The sequence below is a fragment of the Apteryx rowi genome, unplaced genomic scaffold, assembly GCF_003343035.1.
Source record: "Apteryx rowi isolate R43461 unplaced genomic scaffold, aptRow1 scaffold_410, whole genome shotgun sequence".
NCBI lineage: Eukaryota > Metazoa > Chordata > Aves > Apterygiformes > Apterygidae > Apteryx > Apteryx rowi.
Genome location: NW_020450622.1, coordinates 402,848 through 424,724, shown reverse-complemented (window position 1 = coordinate 424,724; position 21,877 = coordinate 402,848). Strand labels below are relative to the sequence as shown.

Below are 21,877 nucleotides of genomic sequence, written 5' to 3'. Positions count from 1 at the left end.
GGACATGATAATCTGATACAAAACTTGTGCCGTTTCGCTGATAAATGGAATAATTTTCTACATCTTGAGGGTAACACTCCACTTTTTCTGAAGGAGGAAGGTCTAAGAAAATATATTCTGTACTGATTTCTGAATATCTCATCTTGGTGTTGTATAGATTAAAAAGGAATCAAGCTTCATCTGTAATGATAAATATCCCTTTTCATTTTAGGTACTCCCACAGTTTTTACAAGAACATACTGTATTTTTTTTTGCTCATTCCCAGTTTTAGAAAGCTAATTTAGAACTCTGATTATATGCAATATTTCTACAGAAGAAACACTCAAATATTCTTACCATTCTAATCTCAACACATTGCTTCTATGTTAAGATAACCAAAATCCTTTCAGCTAAATAAAAATGGTAAAGTAGAATTAATCTTGATTTGAATATACAGGGGAGAAAAGTAAACACCTGAAATGGTCTTTAGCAGTAAAAATTCCATTTCTAATATTTCAATCTCTAATGTAACAGTGGCCTTTATTATCTCTAAAGAAAAAAATGGATATTTTTGTTATAAATTGGCAAGAAATAGCTCAGCGAAATGCAAAGAATTTTGTAGTTTCCATAGAGAAATGTTACCAAGATTCATCTCATCATTAACTTTAAAATGGCAACATACCACCAAAATGAAGTGATACTTTATCCATTTTTTGTCAGTCATTTACATCAGAATTCATTTACAATTGAACCATTGTAAGAGTATGTCCAACTGCATGACTTTTTTCAATGAAAATCAGGTAAGAGGTGAAAATAACAAGTATTAGATATATGAAAGGGGGGAAAGAAAAGCTATAGTCTTTCTCCGCATCTTAATTCCATGGTAAATTTTCATCTGTTTCTTTCAGTCAGTCATTAAACTTACACAGTATGGAAAAAAGCCACTATTATCTTACCAGTTTTCTCAAACATGTCTAATTCCACTATTTTTCACTCATGATCGACTCTTCTAATACATAAAGGGTTTCAAGAGAACATGACCAAGGTGTTTTGCTTTAAAGCTTATAGTTATTGTAATTTTAGTTTTACAGCATTATCAGTAAAACTGAGAGCCAAACTGTGAGACACCTTTGTGAAATCTACTTTCCTGCTTCAAAACTTCCAGCCATGCAATAAATGTTTGCTTTTATTTATATTTGAAAGTAAGACCCAATTTTTGACTTTCTAAAATGCTATAACAAAGATGAATGTAAACTGGCTTTTTCATGTTGAAATTTCATCTTCAAATAAGCCCAGAAAATTATTGAAAACACTATGAAGTAATGTTTCTAGACAGTTTAGGCTAAACTGAGCCAACAGCTGATAAATCACTTTTGCATTACCACTCTCACACTGGCAATATATCCTTGGAGAAGAAAAAGGCTATCTATTAGCAAATCCTGCCAGCTGTCCTAGAGAAAAGGTTATAGAGGCAAAGATATCATTACTGCAGGCTTCTAAGGATATTTTAATTTAACTGGAAGAATGATTCTTAAAACCAAAGTGCAAAGCACAAAGCTTAAAACAAAGTTACAAGATCATCATCATCCTTCACCCTGAGGTCTTGTTCCTCTCCCAGAGTTATGCATTTCTAATATGTATCTAAAGGTGGCAGCAACTGTTTATTCTTAAAGGCCCCAAATTCATCCTGTTTAAAGGGTTCAAAACACTGTATCACAGGGACCTATCCAGAAATAGCACGGTCAGATTCATCCTCAAAGTCAGCCCAAATGTTATGTCAAGAATTAGTCTGGGCTAGCGAACACTTGATCTGTAGGTGACAAATTTCTGCACACCACTCACCTCCAACTTTGTTAGATAGGACTAGCAGTAGAGCTGTAATTCCACTGTATTACAAACAACTGGTGAAAGGCAGGCAGTTCTATGATCAGTAATATTTATCCAAAACCAAACTAGAACAAAACTATAGCAAACAGTGCAGGCGTGATACTTTCCTCCCTGAAGTCTTTTAGCAGTAAGTTTATCAAAAACAGATTGTTTTGGGTGTGATTTCAGGCTTAATAGTTGTAATACAGAAACATATGAAAGAAAGAAATTAAACATACATTTACTGATACGTATCTCACAGCAATTTTATCTTACACTGGTTAACATAGACTGAACATAAATGAAAACAGAAGCCAAGCCTGTGTCCCTTTTCCATGATTTCTATTTCAGGTTGTATTTTGTGTATGCTAGAGCAAAGAACTATATCAATATTTTTACAGAGAATAATGCATCCTTTTTTTTGATTAAGACTTCATATGTGTGCTGAAAGAAATATTTGCTCTATGGAAGATGATAGCAAAATTTCTATTAGTGTCAGCATAAATTGATTAAACAAGGTCAACTACAGATAAAGAAAACTGCATCCCTGCATTCAAAGACCACGTTTCCTAAGATCATTGTAAACAGTTTAAAACAACCTTTCCCTCCCACATTCTTAACAGCTCTTTATTACCAACTAAAATAATCATATATAACTGCATAAACACAAATTCACTCATAGATAACTCTGACTGAAATTGCTAGGTTTTACTTCTAACAATGTAAGATTATGTAAGAATTATTATTATAATTATGCAGGAATCTCTTCAACTGTAGTATTACAAGCCCACACTCAAAATTCTTTTGCTATTCCAACCACACAGATAGTATGCTGACTACATCTACTAGGACATACAGTCTATTATATTCGTATACTAAATTACAAAGAGCCTATAGACAGAAGAGATTAAAAGCTTAATGTACAACTACTTAATTTTAAAAACGACGACAATCAAAATAATAAAAAAACTCTATAGAATCATTCCATATCAAAATACTTAAACAAGAGAGTATAGACAGCCCTTCTTTTAGAGGCTCTTGTGCCAAACAAATATACTACTGTATTTCCTAATTCTGATGCAAGAAGTGGGGAATTTTCTTCCCRTACCAATACAGGGTAAGAAGAAAAGGTCTCTCCTGTTGATGTCTCCTGATGAAGTCGAAGAATTAGTGCCCTCAGAGACTGCAAAGCACCTTAATAAGAACTCGCTGGTAGGAGAGGAGAAGGAACATCTGAAATTGATCAGCTGGGTTTATTTAAATGACAGCTACAAGTTTGCTGGGAATTTAATAAAATAAATACCATGAAGCTTTCATAGAAAGTAGCTGCGCTTTCCATGACAGGCAAAGAATTCATTTCAATATCAACTGCCTACTTTCTTTTTTATGATCATGTGAATCCAGGCAAGCTATCAGCAGATGAATCATCAAATCTAAAACAGAAACTGTAGAAAAGGGAAATAAAGTCACTATAATCAGCAAATGAGAAGTGCATATTCCAACTACAACAGTATAAACTACTATTCAGTTTATTTCCTGGAAGTTCTTGATAACTTCTGCGTCACAGATCTTCACAGTCTTTGTTTCCAAACATATCCTACGTTTTTCCCTATATCTGATTATACTCATGTTAAGCCTTGCGAAGAGAATATTTTTCACAGCTAGCTACCTGCATACTTTTGTTCTTGGAACTAATGAACTATCAGTAAAAAGAACTAATTATTTGGTTTAATATTACTTTGATGGGAACAAAGCTATTTTTTTTCCTTTGAAACAGTCATCAGAAACAAAACTTCCCAAACTTCCCACTTAGAATTATTAGGATAGAAGGGCACATTCATTTGAGTTTGAAATGCAAAATGTCAGTTACTGTTGCTTACTTTAGCAGTTTTTGAGTTATGGTCAACTTTAATAATTCCCAAATAAAGTTACAAAGCACAGTAAATACTGTCAAATTTTGTCAGTATGCATAAACTGAAATACTAACTTCATTATTCCTAAGTCAGTAGTTGGAACTCAAGCTTGTGACCTTTTGATAAAAGCCCATCTCTTAGCTCAAAAACTGGCAGTGAAAACACTGGTTATCATCTTGTTTCATTTTGGTCCTTGTTTAACTGCTGTTTGGGAAGCAGATAAACAGATTAAGGAACTCTTAAGATATACCAATATACCCAATAATTTGCATCATTGCTGTAGTCAGTGACCTGAGCTGCAAACTAAGATGTACAGGGATCTGTCTGTGCTCTGCAAACAAGAAAAAGGTGCAGGTGCATCGAAGTTTCCCAGCTCTACAGCAGCAAAATTCCTCTCCCACAGAAGCCAAGGGGAATTTTGTTAGGAAGCCCATATGCAACAATTTGCAATGCAGGCTGGAGCCAGGGACAACTACAAGAACAGATCACCACACAACCAAGAAATCAGGGGCTGAACAGGGCCTCTGGGAAAATAAGTGTCCTTCTGTTTGACGGTTTGGAGGCTGTTAGGATACTCATGGGAAAGAAAAAAAGTAATTTTTTACTCCAACTGAGCAGCTTTTTGGTTAGACCTTTTTATGTAGCAACTTAGTATTTTCTTCATTCCTTTAAAGGAAAAACAGAGGACAGAAATTTAAAAGTGTTGTGTTTCAGAACAGACATAAAAAGAGACTTTATTTTCAGAAATCTCAGTCTAAGGGTGGAAAACTAAAACAACTATGCAAGATGGTTTATTTTCCTGAAGAATACTTAGTGAAATAAGTGAAAACATTCAGTTTTCACTGACTGGGAAACAGATGGTAGATACTAATTTCAGATATTGACCAGATGCTTTTTTATCTGACAACTAATCCTGAGAATTCACCTCAAGACATATGAATTATGAAAGGTAACAAAACCCTTACTCTGATCTTGCTAGAAATCAATTAAGTTTCAAGACAACTACTGGAAATTTAGTAATAAACACCTTCTGAAATACTTTGTGAGGAAATGGCAATGCAGAACAGACTTTCAGTGGGCACTGTTTCAGACAGCTCAGAAATGTTTCTGGATGAACACAAGTACAGAGAGAAACTGAAAACAAGGTTGGCTAAAAAGGAGGAGAGGGAGAATGATTTTTCAGAAGGTAATGGATGTTACGTCCAGAACTAAACACTACGGAAGCAGATATATTGGAAGAACATGAAGTGGTGCTTGATGGACAAATGCTGAAGCTTAGAAGTTTACTACTGCAACGTTAGCATATTCAGATCCACGATTTCGAGATGTACAGTAATTGGATGGCCAGTGCATTTGAACACAAAATGACTCAAAGAATTGAGTATCTCATATATTATAGAAGTTGGTATAGTGATGTTTCTGCCAGGTGTCTGAATAGCATCAGTATCTGTGAACAAAATGGCTTTAATGCAGCACATACTGGCAAAGAAGTCAAACACTGCTTGGATCTCTGGCACTTATTCATCTTTTTTGACGTCTTCATGCATTTAATCTTGGCCATTGCCAAAAAATATATGATTATTCACTAGCCAATCTGTCTTTAGTAATTACTTTTTCCTCAATGGGACAACTATTAGAGATGTTTAAGAATCTACTACATGTGTTAGATAATATCCAGAATTCTGGCAGAGAAAAGCCTGTAAAAGGCCTTGGAAGATTGGTCTTTCATCTAGTTCTGGAAACAGTAAGAAAAATAATACATGTCATGAAACCCTTGAAAAAATGATCAGTGTCACTTCCAGTCCATATATAGACTAAGAAGCATAAGCTGGTGTCTCTGCAGTGGAATTACAAATACAAGCTCAATTTATCCTGTTAATATATCCCTCATGGCTTTACCCAGAAAGCTTTGTCCATTTCCATTAGTCAGATTATTAGGTATACATTTTTGTTATTAATAATATACCAACTGATCAAGTGATACATTATCACGATGCTAATACTGTATCAGCAGTACCAATTGTAAGGTTATACAGTCTTTTATGAATGGAAGTATGAAAGATAACCAATGGAACCTGAAATATTTGTTGTCATTAGAGGTAAAATGAATAAACTAAGAGCATTTTGGGGACAAAAACACTTTTGCAAGGCTAAAGGAGGCCTTGACTAGGAGAGAAAGAGGGGGAGAGAATGTGGAAAAGCAGATAAGCTGTTAAATACAAAAATTCCTTTACAGCCTTGAAGGTTTTGTCTGCCTTAAGTTTGACTAAACTCAAGGTCATAGGGGGAAGATGGGAACAGACAACCAGTCTAAGGTATAACCTTTTTCCTACAAACCTTCCTTTGCTTACATTTTTATACGCCATGACTGTAAAAATACCACTGCCTTGATCTTGTGCTAGTCTTTGTATTCTACAATTACTAGACCAGATACTGACAGACGAAAAACATTTAATTTTATGTTACTGAAGAATTATGTCACACATGATGCTGAAATACTGAAGGTGAACGAGTACGCTTACAGAGGCATCTCAAAACACAAAACAATAAGTAATGGAAATTAACAAACATTAAATACAAAGCTAGAAAAGAACTGAAATACATGCTACACTAACTAATCGGCGGATGTCCTAGGAGCAGGAGGAGGAGGAAAAGGAGGAGAGGAAAATTAGAAGAAAAGTAATTGGAAAAAGGTTCTAGAAAAAAAAATTAACTCTTTGCCAAATGCTTGTCAAAGACAATAGTTATTAGGAAGAAATTTTGGTGGAAAACAGGATTTTTTTTTTTTTTTTTGTTATTACAAGTTAAAACCTGTGCTAACAGACAGAACAGGTTTCCTGAATCACTGAAGTTAGTATGCTGAAATTATTTTATTTTTTTTCCAAACAATGCCTTTGGTTAACCCAGGTGGAAACAGTTCTGTTTCATCAAAAATTCTGTTTCAATAAATAATAACAATAAATAAAAATACTCTGGAAAAAAAGAAATCTTTCCATTAAGTTCCTGATCATCTCTGCTTTTGTATTAAAAAGCAAATTTCATCTCTGCACCTCTGTTTTGTTGCAAGGGTAGTAGAAATAAAGGTAATAGATATTAACAGAACTGACAGCTTAGTTAACCATATGCTTGGATTGGCAAGTACTTGGAAATTAATACTTAGAAGTTAATCCTATCATACCCCAAATTAAATTTCTTCCTAAAAGCTCTTCGGACAGTAGCAGCGTCCACCACAGTTCATAGAAAATTTCAAATTTCCATTTACCTTTTTAAACATCAGTTTTTACAGTTCTCTCTAGAAAACTTCAAAATTACTTGTCACAGAAATAGATTTATAACATTACTTGAAACTTCATCACTTTCCATCAGTGTTAATAATACCATAAAGCATTTGAAAGATGACAAATATTATGAAAGCAGAAAGCTCAGGAATTCTTTTTTTTTTTTTTTTTTTTTTTAAGTATCAGATTCAAAATAAGTATTTGTGAAAAAAATTACGTATGTCTCAAAGTTCTGTGAATACTTAATGATCTCTCTCTGATATAGAAATTCCTTATTTCATACACAGATACTTCTCGGAATATACTACTACAATAAAATTCGGACATTAGTTTGCTGCTTAACAAATAGTTGTAGTATCACTTTACCACAGTTACACTAATTTAGCTCTTTTGGTGGTGGTGATGCACGTGTGTTTGTGGGGAGGGACGACAATGTTTGCTCAATAGGAAAGACCAAAATCACTGGAGAAAGAAACGTAAAAATGCACCTAGTATTCAAGCGCTATACTTTTCAGAGGAAATCAAATTAAAAACAAGGGATCAGACAGAAAAGTTTTTCCAGGAAAATATCACACTTAGCTTCTTAGACTGTTATGGCTATTCCATCTCTCAGTTGAACGACTGCTCATTCCTTTGAGCGAGCATGCTCATTTCCTTGAGTGAGCAGTTCTTTAAAATGATTAATATAAGCTCTTAAAGCAGGGATGAGTACAGCCAGTAATGGCCTCAGAAATAAGTTGTCTACAGCCACTTTACTTTTTTCCTCCTTTTTACAAACACAAAGTGCTTTCGGTTGCACTTTTAAAATATATTTTATATATACATACATATATATATATAAATATATAACGTAAGCATTACATAAAAATTACACACACACAGTATCAACATATATCGACATAAAATATGCAAAAGACACAGATTTATAAGCTGAAAACTGATAACAGTATTAACTAAAACATAATGGTTATGTACCGTGTCACATCAAAGGACTAAGTCAATCTCCCACTTCTGACAGGTGCCGAAGTCGTCTATGGAAGAATACAGAGCAAATCCAGTACTAACACTTTCCTCAAATATTTTCCCAGTCTCAAACAATTTACATTAAGTGAATACATGGATCACATCAAAGATCCCTGTGGAACCCCACCGGTGATTTCACTCCAATAAAAAGTTCTTTTAATAAAAAGTAGTGTATGTTTGGATATATGCATAACTTATGTATGTACACACCCCCACACATGTGGGAATCATCATTTCATGTCCATTTGCACAAAGTATTCCAGCTTCAGTTGGCTTACCTCCCATAATTTTAGACTGACAGTTGATAAATTCTGGCTTCTTGTCTGTAAGGTACCGCTGACAAGTGTGATGAAGAACCTGAAAGAATGTGCATTTTTCTGAGGCTGTGCTTGCTACCCATTGGTCAAAAGCATTTTCAAATAGTAAATCGAATTCTGGGGAATCCTAGAAGAAAAAAACAAAATAAAAACAAAAGCTATCATTCTAGTTTTATAAATGATTTGAAGAAAGATCTAGAACTACCATTTTTTATAAAGCAATTATGTTGAAAGAAGTTCAAAATCATCCTGAAATTATTCTTCCCCTGCAGATTTTTTGATGAAAATAGACAGGAAAATTCTTATTTTTCTCATGGATTTTTTTAATGAGCTTGGGGTGGGGGGGGGAGAAACCCAGAACTGAAAACAGAATTATTTTAGACAAAAAAGTTAAAAGTTGGAACCTCATAAAAACTCCTTGTTAGCTACAGCTATATAGGTACTTTGTCTCTTCTATACTGCACAAGGATTGTCTTTACAGCATGGAGAAGCCTCTCAACATAGAATCCACTTCCATGCTATAATATAGGAGATGTGGTTCTGCTCTGGATATTCACCCAAAGAAGGAAAACAAATAGCAAGACCCAGTTATTATGAGAATTGATAAGTGAAACCCAGAATCTTGTATAGTCTCAAGGTAACATAAAGAAAAAAGCAGTTCTAGAACAAAGTAAACCCTGGTTCTGTACCCTGCATCAACTGCTGCAAGAAATGGACACTATGCAAGTGGTATTGCTATACGTTTAGCACTGTCTGCTAGATATCACTTTGTAATCTCATCTAATAAATGCCACTTTGAATCAACAACACTAAGAATCACAGGAAGACAAGTCTGGAAGGAACTTGTCTAAGTTGAAGTACTTGAAAGGACTTCCAACCTGAAAGTATCCCAAGCTGCTGCTTACAGAGCTACCTAGCAGATGGTGGGAAGGGGTGTAAAGCTCATATCCCTCATCTGTGTGTTTTCTCTCTTGTTTTCATTGTTCCTGTACCCAGAGAAAAGATAATCCCATTCCCTGTATTTCATATGACAGTAGCAAAGAGCTTATTCTTTCTTGTTAACAAGACTGCACTGGGCAGCAACAGAATTTGGTGCACCATCGCTGAAGAGCTTAGGTGGCTGATCACAGCACAGTTTTGAAMAAACCGAGGAGGCCAGGCACAAGCATCTTTTGCTGTGCAATGAACATAGTAAGTCACTTCTTGATTACACAATGCGAGCCACATTCATAACTTCTAATTTGACTGTTTTACTACTGTAGACTTGTATTCATAAGCTTACTATATGTTAGCACCACTTTGTGTTGAGACATTCCATGTTAAAGAAACGCTCGAGGCAAAAATTCTAGAAGGACTTCCAAACCTACTTAGCGTATAGTTTGTTCTTAAGCAGTGGTCCTGTGCCATTGGCAACAAAACCACACTGTGGCCCTTTGTAGAAACATGTAAGAAATGCAGAAGGATCTGAGGAGAGGACTGTCCCAAAAGATGCAAGGTTTACTATATCACACAATCCCGAATCTCAGAAACCTCTCCTCTACATCTTTGCTTCTGCTTACTGCTCTATCTTACAACACAGCTCCATGCCGAAATGGAGCCCAAGAGACTTATAACTGAGGACAGGGCAAACACAGCTCTTTAGTAAGAGGAAAGAGTGGGAAGTAGGGAAAGCCAGGAAGAGAAAAGAAGGAAATATCTGATGATAAGCTTTGCCTCCTCTGGTCTTTTTCACTGAAGTATACTTTGCATACTCCGTAGGCTTCTTTCTTTTTTGAGGATTTGCACTTAAACCTGTATATTATATTTCCAGCTGCCTTTTGAGTAGTGAAAGGCTACCTGATTCACAAACCAATTCTAAAAGAGCTCAACTGTCATGTTCTAGAACTGTTCAGCACACTCACCCGATTAGGGTCGATACCATTGACCTGGCGAAGCTGCTCGAGCATCCACTGCGTTCTCCTGACAAAGGACGTGGAACCTTCAAACTGCTTGACCTTCGTAATAGATGCCTGAGCCGGTTTCTTGTTCGTCACTGAACATATAAAAAAACCAAAGAACACACAACTGAAATGGGCTTGGTGTTTCAAAAGTATGGTATTTGGTTCGCTTATCGGTAGCGTATTTTCTACAATGTCCCACTGTAGTTCACCCATGAAAGTAAACACATACCACTGATTCTGACAGTAGAACACATCCCCTTTCCTGGATAACATATTGAAAAGCATATTCGACATTGTCAGAATGGTTGTGCTACACCAAATGAGCATTATAGTACTCAAAAGTAGACATATTTCAGCCATTATCAGGTTAAAGTTGCCAACAGCTTGTAAAACAGAACTAGAATTAAGGTCTTTCCAGCTGCTTTTTCACAAGCACTTTAGTATTTCTTTTCTCCACACTAATTATTTGCAGTGGGTTCTCATACCGAGTCTCTTAYTCGTTTCTTCCTTCTCTTGTCCTTTCAGACAAGAGAACTGACATGACTGTAAAACTCCACACCACACTGTATGTGTACAATGTCCATATATGTACTTTTTTTATTATTATTTTTTTTTTACCTGTAACTTGGACTGACTTCCTTGGTGAATTTGAGTCATAAAACTATAGATTTCTCCAGTCTTTTCATGCCACACGCAGCTCACACTCATACAATAATGTCAACATGTGTAATATTCAGTTCCCAGTTTCTAGTCAACAGGCATAAATATATTGACTTACTGCATCAAGGAAGAAACCACAGAACCATAGACAATACAGTCCATGAAAAAAAGTATTTGTAAGAATTTAGGAACTAAAGATTTCCTTCCCCTCCCCCCCCCAAATACTATGTACCACAAAGACCATAAGTAAGAACAATCTTACTTAAACAAAATAAAGATCCTTTAAAAAACACAAACAATAGGAGTAAGTCATACAGATAACTTTGGTTTTGAAAAAATGCAATATAAAATACTCAAAACAGTATTAAACTCAACATCAAGTTTTCAAAATGTACTTAAACGTTAAAGCTAACTTTTCAACAACAAGAAAAAAAGGCTTCCTGTATTAGACTCATTCTCTAAACAAAGATATTTGCTTTTCATCCATGTAACTGCACATACCTTTAATCTCCAGATAAGCTTTATAAGCAATTTTATGCAATTTATATAGAGATATTGAATATTTTAATTGTGTTTTTTTTTCTGTTGCCGTTTTTTCTTAACTCACTTCCAAAATATATTTTAATTTTCAATGAAGAAATATTTTGTAGAATCACTGTACTGCACAATCTATTAAGGCTGTTACGCCAATTATTCTTCTCTCYAAACACTTTATTTCCTAAAATCCTTTTATCCATGTGACCCTCCAAAACCAGCAGTACTGGGAATGGTCACTGCTCTCTTTGATTTCAGATGCTGGCTATTAAAGAAGACTTTTTAAATAACGAAGACTTCAATAATCAGATTGTGTCTTTTAGTGCACCCAGTTTACCCAAAATAATTAGGAAAGCCAACAAGCTAATAGCCTTCCCATTCCATAGTTACATGCTGCATTAGGATGAAAATTTATCATTTCACAGATCAGTGTCTGACGTTAAATGTACTGTGGAATCAAGTAGGAAATCTGGATTAATATATGAAAAGTTCTTTTCACTAGCTCAGAATTATACATTTCAGTGTGCATCTGTGCATGTAAAAGTCCAAGCTTCTCCCATTTATAGGAAAACTTAATTTGATATTAACAGGAAATTTATTTCCAAGAAAATTGCAGTAGGCCAAGAATCATATTTTAACATGCTACATGGTAGATAATTGCTTTTAAGAAATTACCTCAGAATAGAAAGCACAGTTGAACTCAATATATTGACCAGTTTACTGATGAGACTATAATAAACAGATTGCCAGAAATGTCTTAATCGGCAGCAGAAACATTGTGAATCAATTTGTGGGAGTATCTGATTCCATACTGTATGTCAACTGCTACAGAACAGAGAAAATCAATATCATATCAATATCATATCAGAAAGCTGGCAGCAAAATTACAGCAGAACACTATTGACTAAGTTCATTAAAAAATGAGAACAGTGTAAAAGATTCACTGACTGCCCAATGCCCTGTCCTTCGACAACTCTGAAATACAAAGCAATACTCTTCTTTGAGGGTTCAGTGATTTAAAGCAGTACTGGAGTATTTTTCTGGACTGAAACAGCTCACTTCTACAACCAACGTACAAAAAAGCCAAACCTACCAATTTCAAAGGTGACAGAAGGTGTCAGGAATTCTATCTATGCTTTACTAGTAGTATAAACAGGTTCTGCCTATAAATAAATTTAAAGTTACACAAGTAGACCACAAACTTGGGTCACCATCCTCCCTAAGCTCATACTTTCTAATACACACTCGCATCCTTTTTGTCAACCCCAATAGTAACTTCGGCAGATTCTATAGCATTCCATTGCCAGTTCCACATATTTTTACATAATAATAGGAAAAGTAATCTTTAACAGTGGCTTAAGTTCAAGTTCCGTGGTTTACTTCCTTGTTATGAAAGTCAGTCAATAATCTACTATTGAATGAGCTACATATTGAAACAAAATTTGGGCACAGTATATGCATGCCACATTATAATTAGGACTAAACTTTGCAAAACAACACATTCAAAACCAGGAAGCGCTACATGGAATAATTATATGATTACGTGCTTTTTCCATATGACCTCTGCCTTTTTTAATGCAAAGAATGGATAATCAGTTAATGAGATGCACAGCCCTAAACCTCATTTATAGCAAACTTCTCACTGCTCTCAATACATGTTTTTCTTAGGCTTCTATATGGCACGCATTCTAGTGCTCTTAAAAACAGGGGTTATAATTATTTTGAGGTGAAAATATCAAATTTTACAGACCGGGTAGTGAGGCACAAAATGATTAATCTCAAAATTTCCATAACTTTTGTCTGGCCGGTTTGATATATCCAAAATCTAATTATTTATATTTCTCTATATAGTACTTCTTATGATCAATGAACCGCAACTTTGTTTTCAGCTGGACAAAAGATGATCACATTAAGTGCCCTAAATCAGGAAACTCAGGAATATTCCCCTTAGTGATCAACTATAAAAACCTCATGATTAGATCATCATCATTAGATCAACATCACCCACCACACAGTAAGTCTAGGAGAGGCAGAGTCCTACTATCCAGAACAGCTTGTAATTGTCTTGAATATCTCAGTTGTTGTTTTAGGAATTCAGTTCAAGTTAGTTGATATGATCCCCTTGGAATACTGACAGTTCTCCCTTTAGGTCTCACATTGATGAATAACTGCATGCAACCAAACAGATCTAGCTGTATTTCATCTGTTGTGCCTTAGTAGTTAAGGAAAAAAATAAGCTGGAATTTCTAGAACATTCAAAAACAGCTACCCACAAAGTCACCAAATATGCTTTAAAACATTCATTTAGTCCATGACAGCTTGACAGTGGTATGGCAGTCATTACAACTTTGCACAGACCCTCTGGCAGCTGGGAACAGCATCCTCACTAGCTGCTCATTATGTTGCTTTGCAAACGAGAGCACTTCCACACAAGCCATTGAGTGGGCGTTAACTTGCAAACATGCAAAAGTAATTTCTTAAAACAGAAATTACATGCTCCTAGCCACACTCCCTCTCTAAGAAGTTATACATATGCTTTAGCCAAAATCTTTCCCAATCATTATCTACCTCGATAAAATACATCAGGACAAAACTCTGCTTCAGTTTTAGGGGTTAATTTTGGTAACAGAATTTAACACTATGTCTTCAAAATAAGAAGTTGCAATAGGGTGGATAAAGCACATTCATTTGGAACCCAGTAATAGATGGCAYGTCCATACAGTACTACTGCATGTCATCAGATGCAAATAAATTATTTTGCTTTTCTTCCTAAAGAACACACAGCTATTGGTAAAGCAAAAAAAATTTTTGAGAAGTCATACTACAACAATCCATGACAGAACATACTTTGTGGCTTTTTATTTATTTATTAAACTAGATTAACTTCTAAACAAAAACCACAAAGCAAGGAACAGCATTTTTTCTTCTGGGACTGAAGACAATACTAACCATTCTGCATCCTAAGTGACAGGATAAAAATAAGTCATAGCATTAAATTTCAAGAAGGTTGTGAAAGTTTGAGAGTCATGCATTTAACTTAAATATTGGCTCAAAAGTAGATCAGAGAATAAGGGGAGAAATATTCAGATCAGAATTAGCTTTAGAGCATATTGTGACACAGTCAAGTTACTATTCTTATGGTCTGGAACATGAGGAACCAAATGAATCTGAATTCCAGGCCTAGCTAAAATTCTAGATGGTAAACTAGAATCTAGTAGCTCATGGATGATTTGAATCTTAAGCAGGAAATCCATACAACTCTTCACACAGAAGGCTAAAGCATACAAAAGTCATGGTCCAACTTCAGCTGTGTATGTAYGTGTGTGCGTGTGTGTGTGTATTTTTTTTCCCAAGTTTCTAAAGTATCTTTAAGGACCTATCTCATATTGAAATAACAAAATAATGAAAAATGCTCCTTAAACACTACCCCAAAATATCTGGCTTTGAGAACTAGCCTGAAAGTTCTAAACCACTGCATTATGAACTTTCTTGTACTGGATCAGGTTTGAAATACATATTTAAAAGTCAAGATTTGCCTCTGAAGTCCCAATTCTGGATTTCTGTGTTTAGTTTTGGATGTCCTTCCTTTTATTAAATACACAGATCCTAATTTAAAGATATGTCTTTTTTGCTTAAAATACACAAAGTGAAGAAGTCTACTGAGTATTGAAGCTTAAGAGCAAGCTGCTCTGAACTCTAAAACTCTTTAGGTAATCAGAAATCTTATGACAAATGGCTTGATTGCCTCACAGAATTTCTAGTCATATTGCAGTGTATTTATAAACTGCTGAATGATTGAAATAACTACTGAAGGGAGAAATTAAAGTTCAAAGTCTTGAAGCAGTCAAAGAAAGTGATTGAGAAAACTGTTCACATTATAACAGGAACTTTTGTATTTGGACACTGCACAAGTGCTCTACAGTTCTTAAAGATTAAGAAGTAGCCCACATTTTTGTTGCTGTTTTATCATTAGTTCTTCAGAAAAAAAGGAAATAGTCCAAATGAAGATCACACAAAAATTGCTTTTATTTGTGAAATTATTTTGTTTGTGAAACTGTTGGACTGAGGTTCACTTCTGAGTGGGCTTGCAGAGCCTGCTGAAGACACTAGCTAGCTGTTCAATAACATTCACCAATTTAATGCTCGGTCAGCATCATCTAGCTGTATGTCACACACTGTACAAGTGCAGYGGATGTCCCTCCCTTAACTCACAAAAAATCAACAATGCAAAGTATATCAAATTGGTTGTTAATAACCAATGATGAAAAAATATATATATTAGCTCCCCCCCMCACACACACTCAAGACAGTCTAAGGCCTTTTTAAAAATCTCTTTGGCCAAGAAAAAGTTGAACTCCTCAACACTATGGTAGTGTGGTTTGATTTCATGGTTACTGTATCTAGAATTTAATCATTCCTACATTTTTGTAGAAATGTTGCCCTAAAGCAACATTTCACAGTGGCACTAAGTCTGAAAATAGGTAAAAGTTTTCTAGATAGCTTTTTGATTCAGTAAAAATAAAAGAAAATTAAACATACAGCACATTTTTATTAAACATTATTTAATATCTAATACAGTTTTTATTTTGGAACAGATAACGTGATGGTTGTATTACTAGTTGTGGTGGAAATGGATTTTTTTTCAAGCCAGTTCTCAAAGAAAAAAAGCAGGTTCTGAACAGATTGTGGAAGAGAATTACTCCTCCATACTTTTCAACTCTTCAGGGTTACATATTGAAAAGCTGTCTTTTCCCTCCAGACTTATGTTTGTGCAACTAAATCTAATTCTAATTCAGCTAGACCCTTCATTCCCAGCTTCCAGGGAAGCAAATCATATTTCACCAACTTCCAAAAACTCATTGACTAAAATCCTGACATTCCCATACAGAATTCTAATAAGCTATAGCTACCAATTAGTCTGAGAAACTATGGGTTCTGACCTTCAAAAAAATAGTGACMTTCTTGTTTTTCTATCCAACTGCTACTCAGTTCTATACCACTTCTCGGTTTTATATTCAGACGACAAGATAAGAGCAACTTACCTTGTTTGAGGAAACAAAGTTTGAAGAAATCCAAGACAGATTTCTTTCTTGCAAATATCATAAAGCACAAAGTCTCAAAGCTAAGATGACACCATCAAAAGATTTCTATAAGAATTCACCCCCATTTGCAATTCTCACCTATCTCATCCCAATGTATCCCAAAGCAGAAGTCCAAAAAGATTGCTCTCTATTCCCTTAAAATGAAGGGTTCTCTTCTTTTTGTAACAAGAATAACCTTACAATAATTTTCCTCACAGTTCAAAACCTCTTCTCTTCCCTAAGTAAGGAAATGGGGACTAGGTGGGGAAGGGGATACTAAAATCACATGTCCCTCAACCCTTATGATAGCAGAAGCTTCCTATTATTGCTGTTCTCCAAAGCTCCTAGATAGTTTGAACTATAGATCAGGCCACATTGCCCTGTGTGGTCTTGACAAAACAGAGTATGGTCATGGAAAGCAGCTTCCCAAATTTCCCAAAGCAGTTTTCCAAAAATCAGACAAAGCAAGCTGAGGATAAGCGACRTGGAACAAACTGGTGCACTCTAACCTATTTAGTTATTAAAGAATAAGGACCAGAACCACGAAATTGTCTTGATACACAATGTGGAGTTCAGAAGAAATATTCCCAGTTTGCTTTACACAACAGTTGAGAGCTTCACTGTGCATCAACTCCAGCTTTGAGTTTGAGCACGAAAATTCATACTATTCCATATTTTATCATGGCAGCTTCAACTAAATACTGACTTAATGAGAAGACTAAATTAATTCTTTAAGAACTTCAAAGCCTTACCACTGTGGTTCTCCAACTGCTACCTCCTGCAGCCTTAAGACCCACCATGATTCTTAGACCTCTGCTATCTATTACAAAGAGAAGCTCTGAGAAGACAGCACTAATAAAAGCCCAGACTGATATTGCCACTTCCAACATTAATTTTAGGTATAGAAAAAAAATCCACATATTCACAGTGGAAGACAGCTAGCCCCACTAAGAACCACATGCAGCASTGGTGCCCACTTCTCTCTCTCTCTTTTTTCTGAGTAACTCATCTCCGCATCCCATTTCTTGAAAAAGGACTTTCTCTGGGGAGAAGGTTCCATATGATAAGAGAATGTGGGAAGGAGGAAGAGGATCCTGAGTAAGATATCTGAATGGCTGGTGACATACAATATTAAGAGAATGAGGACAGAAATTGCTCAGTCTTCTGTACTTCCCCAGAACACTTTCAGATTTTCTCTAGCTCTCCACCACTTCCCTAGTGGTCCGTAAGTCCCTACTACACTCATCTCAGTACGATTCTTGACCTTGACTCCACAAAAATTCAAAGTTTACCTTCTGCTAAAATCTGTATTGCAAACACCACTGGAATGAAACTTGTGTTCTTTGCCTCATTTTCCCATATGTCCTGCCCTTTCATGACTTGCATCTTTCTCTTTACTCCTTTCTGTTCAAAAAGGTGAGCTGGGTGAGACTTTAATCGTCACTGAAAATAAACAAAAGCAGCTACAATTTGTAGTTTTAAACACTGACGTGCTGCTGAAGGGTTCCCAAGTGTCAAAGTGTAAGTAAGTCTAGACTTGGCTTTCCCTTCAAAACTGCATTTCCTAATTTTGCCTGCCTTTACTTTTCTCTTCTGTGCTTATATTATTTAATTGCCAACAATTATAGGCTACAATAGTTCCTGCTTCTCTTAACTAGCATTTTACTTTTTCCTCCATCAAACTGTCAGATATTACAAACTCTAATGCCACCAAAAAGATTAGTCAAACGTCATCCCTCACTCTCTTATCCCTAAATGCAGTAAGACATTTCATTTTTTAAATAGAAAAAAATAAAATGTTATTGCCAAAACAAAACCTTGCCTTGCATATACTGTTTTAATTAATCCTTTTGTCTCTTTTTCATGGATCACCATCTTTTTTTTTTTTTGATAACCTAGTTGCCTCATGCCTACGCAGCTAAAAAAGCGTCTTCTCAGTTTACCTAATTCTGCAGTCTTACTACTTCTGACACTCCTGTAGACTAATTAAAAAAAAAAAAAGCGCAACTGCTCTATCTTGTACAGGTCTCTCCTGGCAATACTTGAAATCCACTGCTCCTTCCAAATCTTTTTCTTAACTATTGCTGAATTCTCCCTTCTCTCTGGCCAAGTAATTCCTACTGAGTTAATTACTACAAATGCACTAAATCTGTTCCCTGTTAAAAGAGGTCAGTCATCATGCAGCACAGAAGGAAGTCAGCAGCATTCAGTCAGGCTCAGGTGACAAAAGTATGTCAACTTCAGTGCCATTATTTATTTATTTTTTTTAAAAGCATCATTAAATTTGTATTTCCATTTTAAACAAGAAACATATACAGGAAATCATAAAGTCAACATGTCTTTGAAWTTAGTTTTTTGATATGGAAGATGCTGCAACTTTCATAGGCCTTAATATCAGTATCTATAAAACTACAGCAAGGACTTTTAGCATTTCATGGAGATGAAATAGGTGTATGATACAACTGCCTATATTCTAAATAAAGTTCTACCCATTTAAGAACCTTTACTCTAAATCTGAGCTTATTTGGATTCTTCCTCTGTGCCAGTTACTTCCTACATATTCTCTCTCAGTTTCCCRCAGTAAAAGGGGAGAACACTATCTGCCACCCTTGCTAGTTTATTTATATGCATATACAYATACAGAGATAAAATACTAAGATATAATAGCTATGAAGCAGCAAGGACAACGAAGCTTGCAGTAGCAGGCACCTTTCACCATAAGCATGGAGGGGGAGGGGGAATATCTACGACCATGGTCTGAAAATAAGTAGAAATTATTTCCACTCTGTCAATTAGTTTTATCCCTCTGCGAACGAGAAAACCCCTTTGTTGCTAACTATTGAGTTGTTTTAGAGAGCATTCTTCATCAGCGCAAGACATGAAAAAAAATGAAGTGTGATGCAACATTAAATGCAAAGAACAAAAACAGCAATGCCAGCAAGTGAACTGCCTTCCAAATCAGATGCAGAAGACATTCAGCGTTCTGTCTCTCTTGTGGAGACATCTGGCTGCGGGGAAAACTTAAAGAGAAACATAAACATTTAAAGCTAGAATGAAAGATTTTGAACTTGACTGCTAGAAGTTTGGCACATACACATACATACAACCAGATGAATACTCATCTGTACAACCTAGGAAAAAAAAACATTTTTGCAAGTCAGAATTAGAATAAAAGCACTAAGTCCAGACTTCTCATACTAGCCATTAACAACTACATAAAGTTACAGCACATTCACATTTATTTGTCTGCTGAGAACATGACAATTAAATACAGCAATATTAAATAAAATTTAATATAAAATTTAATATTAATTTAATATAAATTTAGAAGATTGTTTTGTATAATAGTATTTGTATACTATTTAAACAGATTAGCCAAAGCTATTAGAAAGCACGTTGAAAATGCCACGTCATTCTGTTCACTGCAAAATTTTGTATGAACTGTAGAATGCTACAGGACAGCAATACAGAACTGCACTTTCTGGCTAATTTTTCAGCACGTGTTTGTTGTAATATACTTTTATACTTAAATTTCTATGTTTAGCAACCTGTGTTTACCTGTTTCTTATCCTTTTAAAAATCTGTAGCATCCCTGGCATATTTTGAAGAAGGAAGATACTACGATAGAGCGAACAAGCCTTTTTGGAAATGATTTTTTTGTGGCTAAAAATAGTCTACGAACCTCTCCTCCCCTTGAACAATCATTATGCTGTATGCTACATATACCCATATACACTGAGAACACCCCAAAAGAATCTTTATTTCACTTCAATATAGTTTTAAATTTTGCATATATATTTACACAACAACCAAACTTGTTCATACACTGTTCAAAACACAGTTTTATTTAAATATTTTTTCTTTCCACAAGTTGCCATCAGTTACTTTGCAAATACAGACTGTTAAGGCATGTAGCACCTTCGCAAGATGAAAAACTAGACAAAGCAGTTTTCACAAACCTTCAAAACAAAAGAATTGTTTTGGCTTACAGTGTCTATGTGAGAACACATAAGTAAAATATTTTTTGTTGTGCAAAACACGGGTAAAGTGTCATAAACAGAGTGAGAGCCTGCATTTTTTCCAAACATACCGCAAAGTGAAGAACAAACTGCTCTTCAAAGGCAGAGTGCCCTTCCTTTCAGAGATTTGCACCTGATTTTGTATTATCTTTATTTTTTCACAGAATCACTTAAATACATGTCCTGATAAATAGGAACTACAGTCCTTTTAAGCCTATTCAAATACTTTATGCCACCTCCTGTCATATAAAATCCAGCCATTGCAGTTTCTTGACAGATTGTTTTCATTCCTTTTAAATTTTTAAAGCTAGAAAGCTAGAAGCATTACAGTTATAAATTAATACCTTATTTAAACTATTCTTCATATATTGTAGTAATTATACTTTAGTTAATGTATTGATACCAAAGCATCTGTTTTTCATTATGGCATGGTTATATAAACAGATGCAGTTAACAGTAGAAAGAACGGCAGGGTTTGTCTTATAGCCAGGGAGAACGCTTCTGCTTAACTGCAAATATTTGGAAAGGAATCTTATTAAATACATATTCACTTCCAGAATGATGACCAAACTTCCAGGTTTTGTTGGAAGTCCCTTTTAGTATTCCATATTGCAAAGCAGGCAACTTTCAAGCTTTTCCCACCTCCTTTTTCCTGCATAACAGATAGCCAACTGCATTTGAAGTCTCTTGAGATATTTCCAGTCAAATATAGCAAATTTGCACATTCTATACATTTTCATCTAAAACCTTATTGAGAGGAACAGGACGGTGCTCAGGCAGATGTAGCAAGGCACTGCTGCTGCAGAGGAATGTATCAGGTATTCGGGCAGGTCCCAGGGACTAAAGTAATCATCAGGGACCTCTCAGCCAGCACAGAGCTCCTGTGGATCCAGGGCTACAGTGTATTGCATTAGCATTTCACCTTCGCCTGGGATGCCAGTGCCTCACCTCATAACTGGGAGGTATTTGGCAACTGAGAATTTTAGCCCACTGTAGCATCTGCCCCATTCCAGTTTCCAGTGCAGTAAATCTGAATTACTGTCACTTCAGTCAATTTGGTCTGAAGCAATGCTACAAAGCTAAAATCATAATTTGCTTTCAAGATGCCCATCCAGGCTTATTGAAACTGCACATCATCCAATATTATAGAAAGTACATTCTTTAATGTTTTATATAAAACTACATTACATAAACTAAATTTCATTTTTACAACTGGCCACAAAGTTTTACACATGACCCTGGTTCTTATTGTGTCTGGAGTCAGAAT

General features: G+C 35.4%; 1 protein-coding gene across 1 annotated transcript in view; it reads right to left on the bottom strand.

Annotated features, from left to right (window-relative positions):
* Positions 1-21,877, bottom strand: part of STXBP6 (syntaxin binding protein 6) — an 81,706-nt gene that overhangs the window by 17,636 nt on the left and 42,193 nt on the right. Inside the window, exons 2-3 of the mRNA XM_026075791.1 lie at positions 10,278-10,408; positions 8,338-8,503 (exon numbers count right to left, since the gene is read on the bottom strand). Of these exons, the coding sequence (XP_025931576.1) occupies positions 8,338-8,503; positions 10,278-10,408 (297 nt within the window). The remainder of the gene's footprint in view (positions 1-8,337; positions 8,504-10,277; positions 10,409-21,877) is intronic.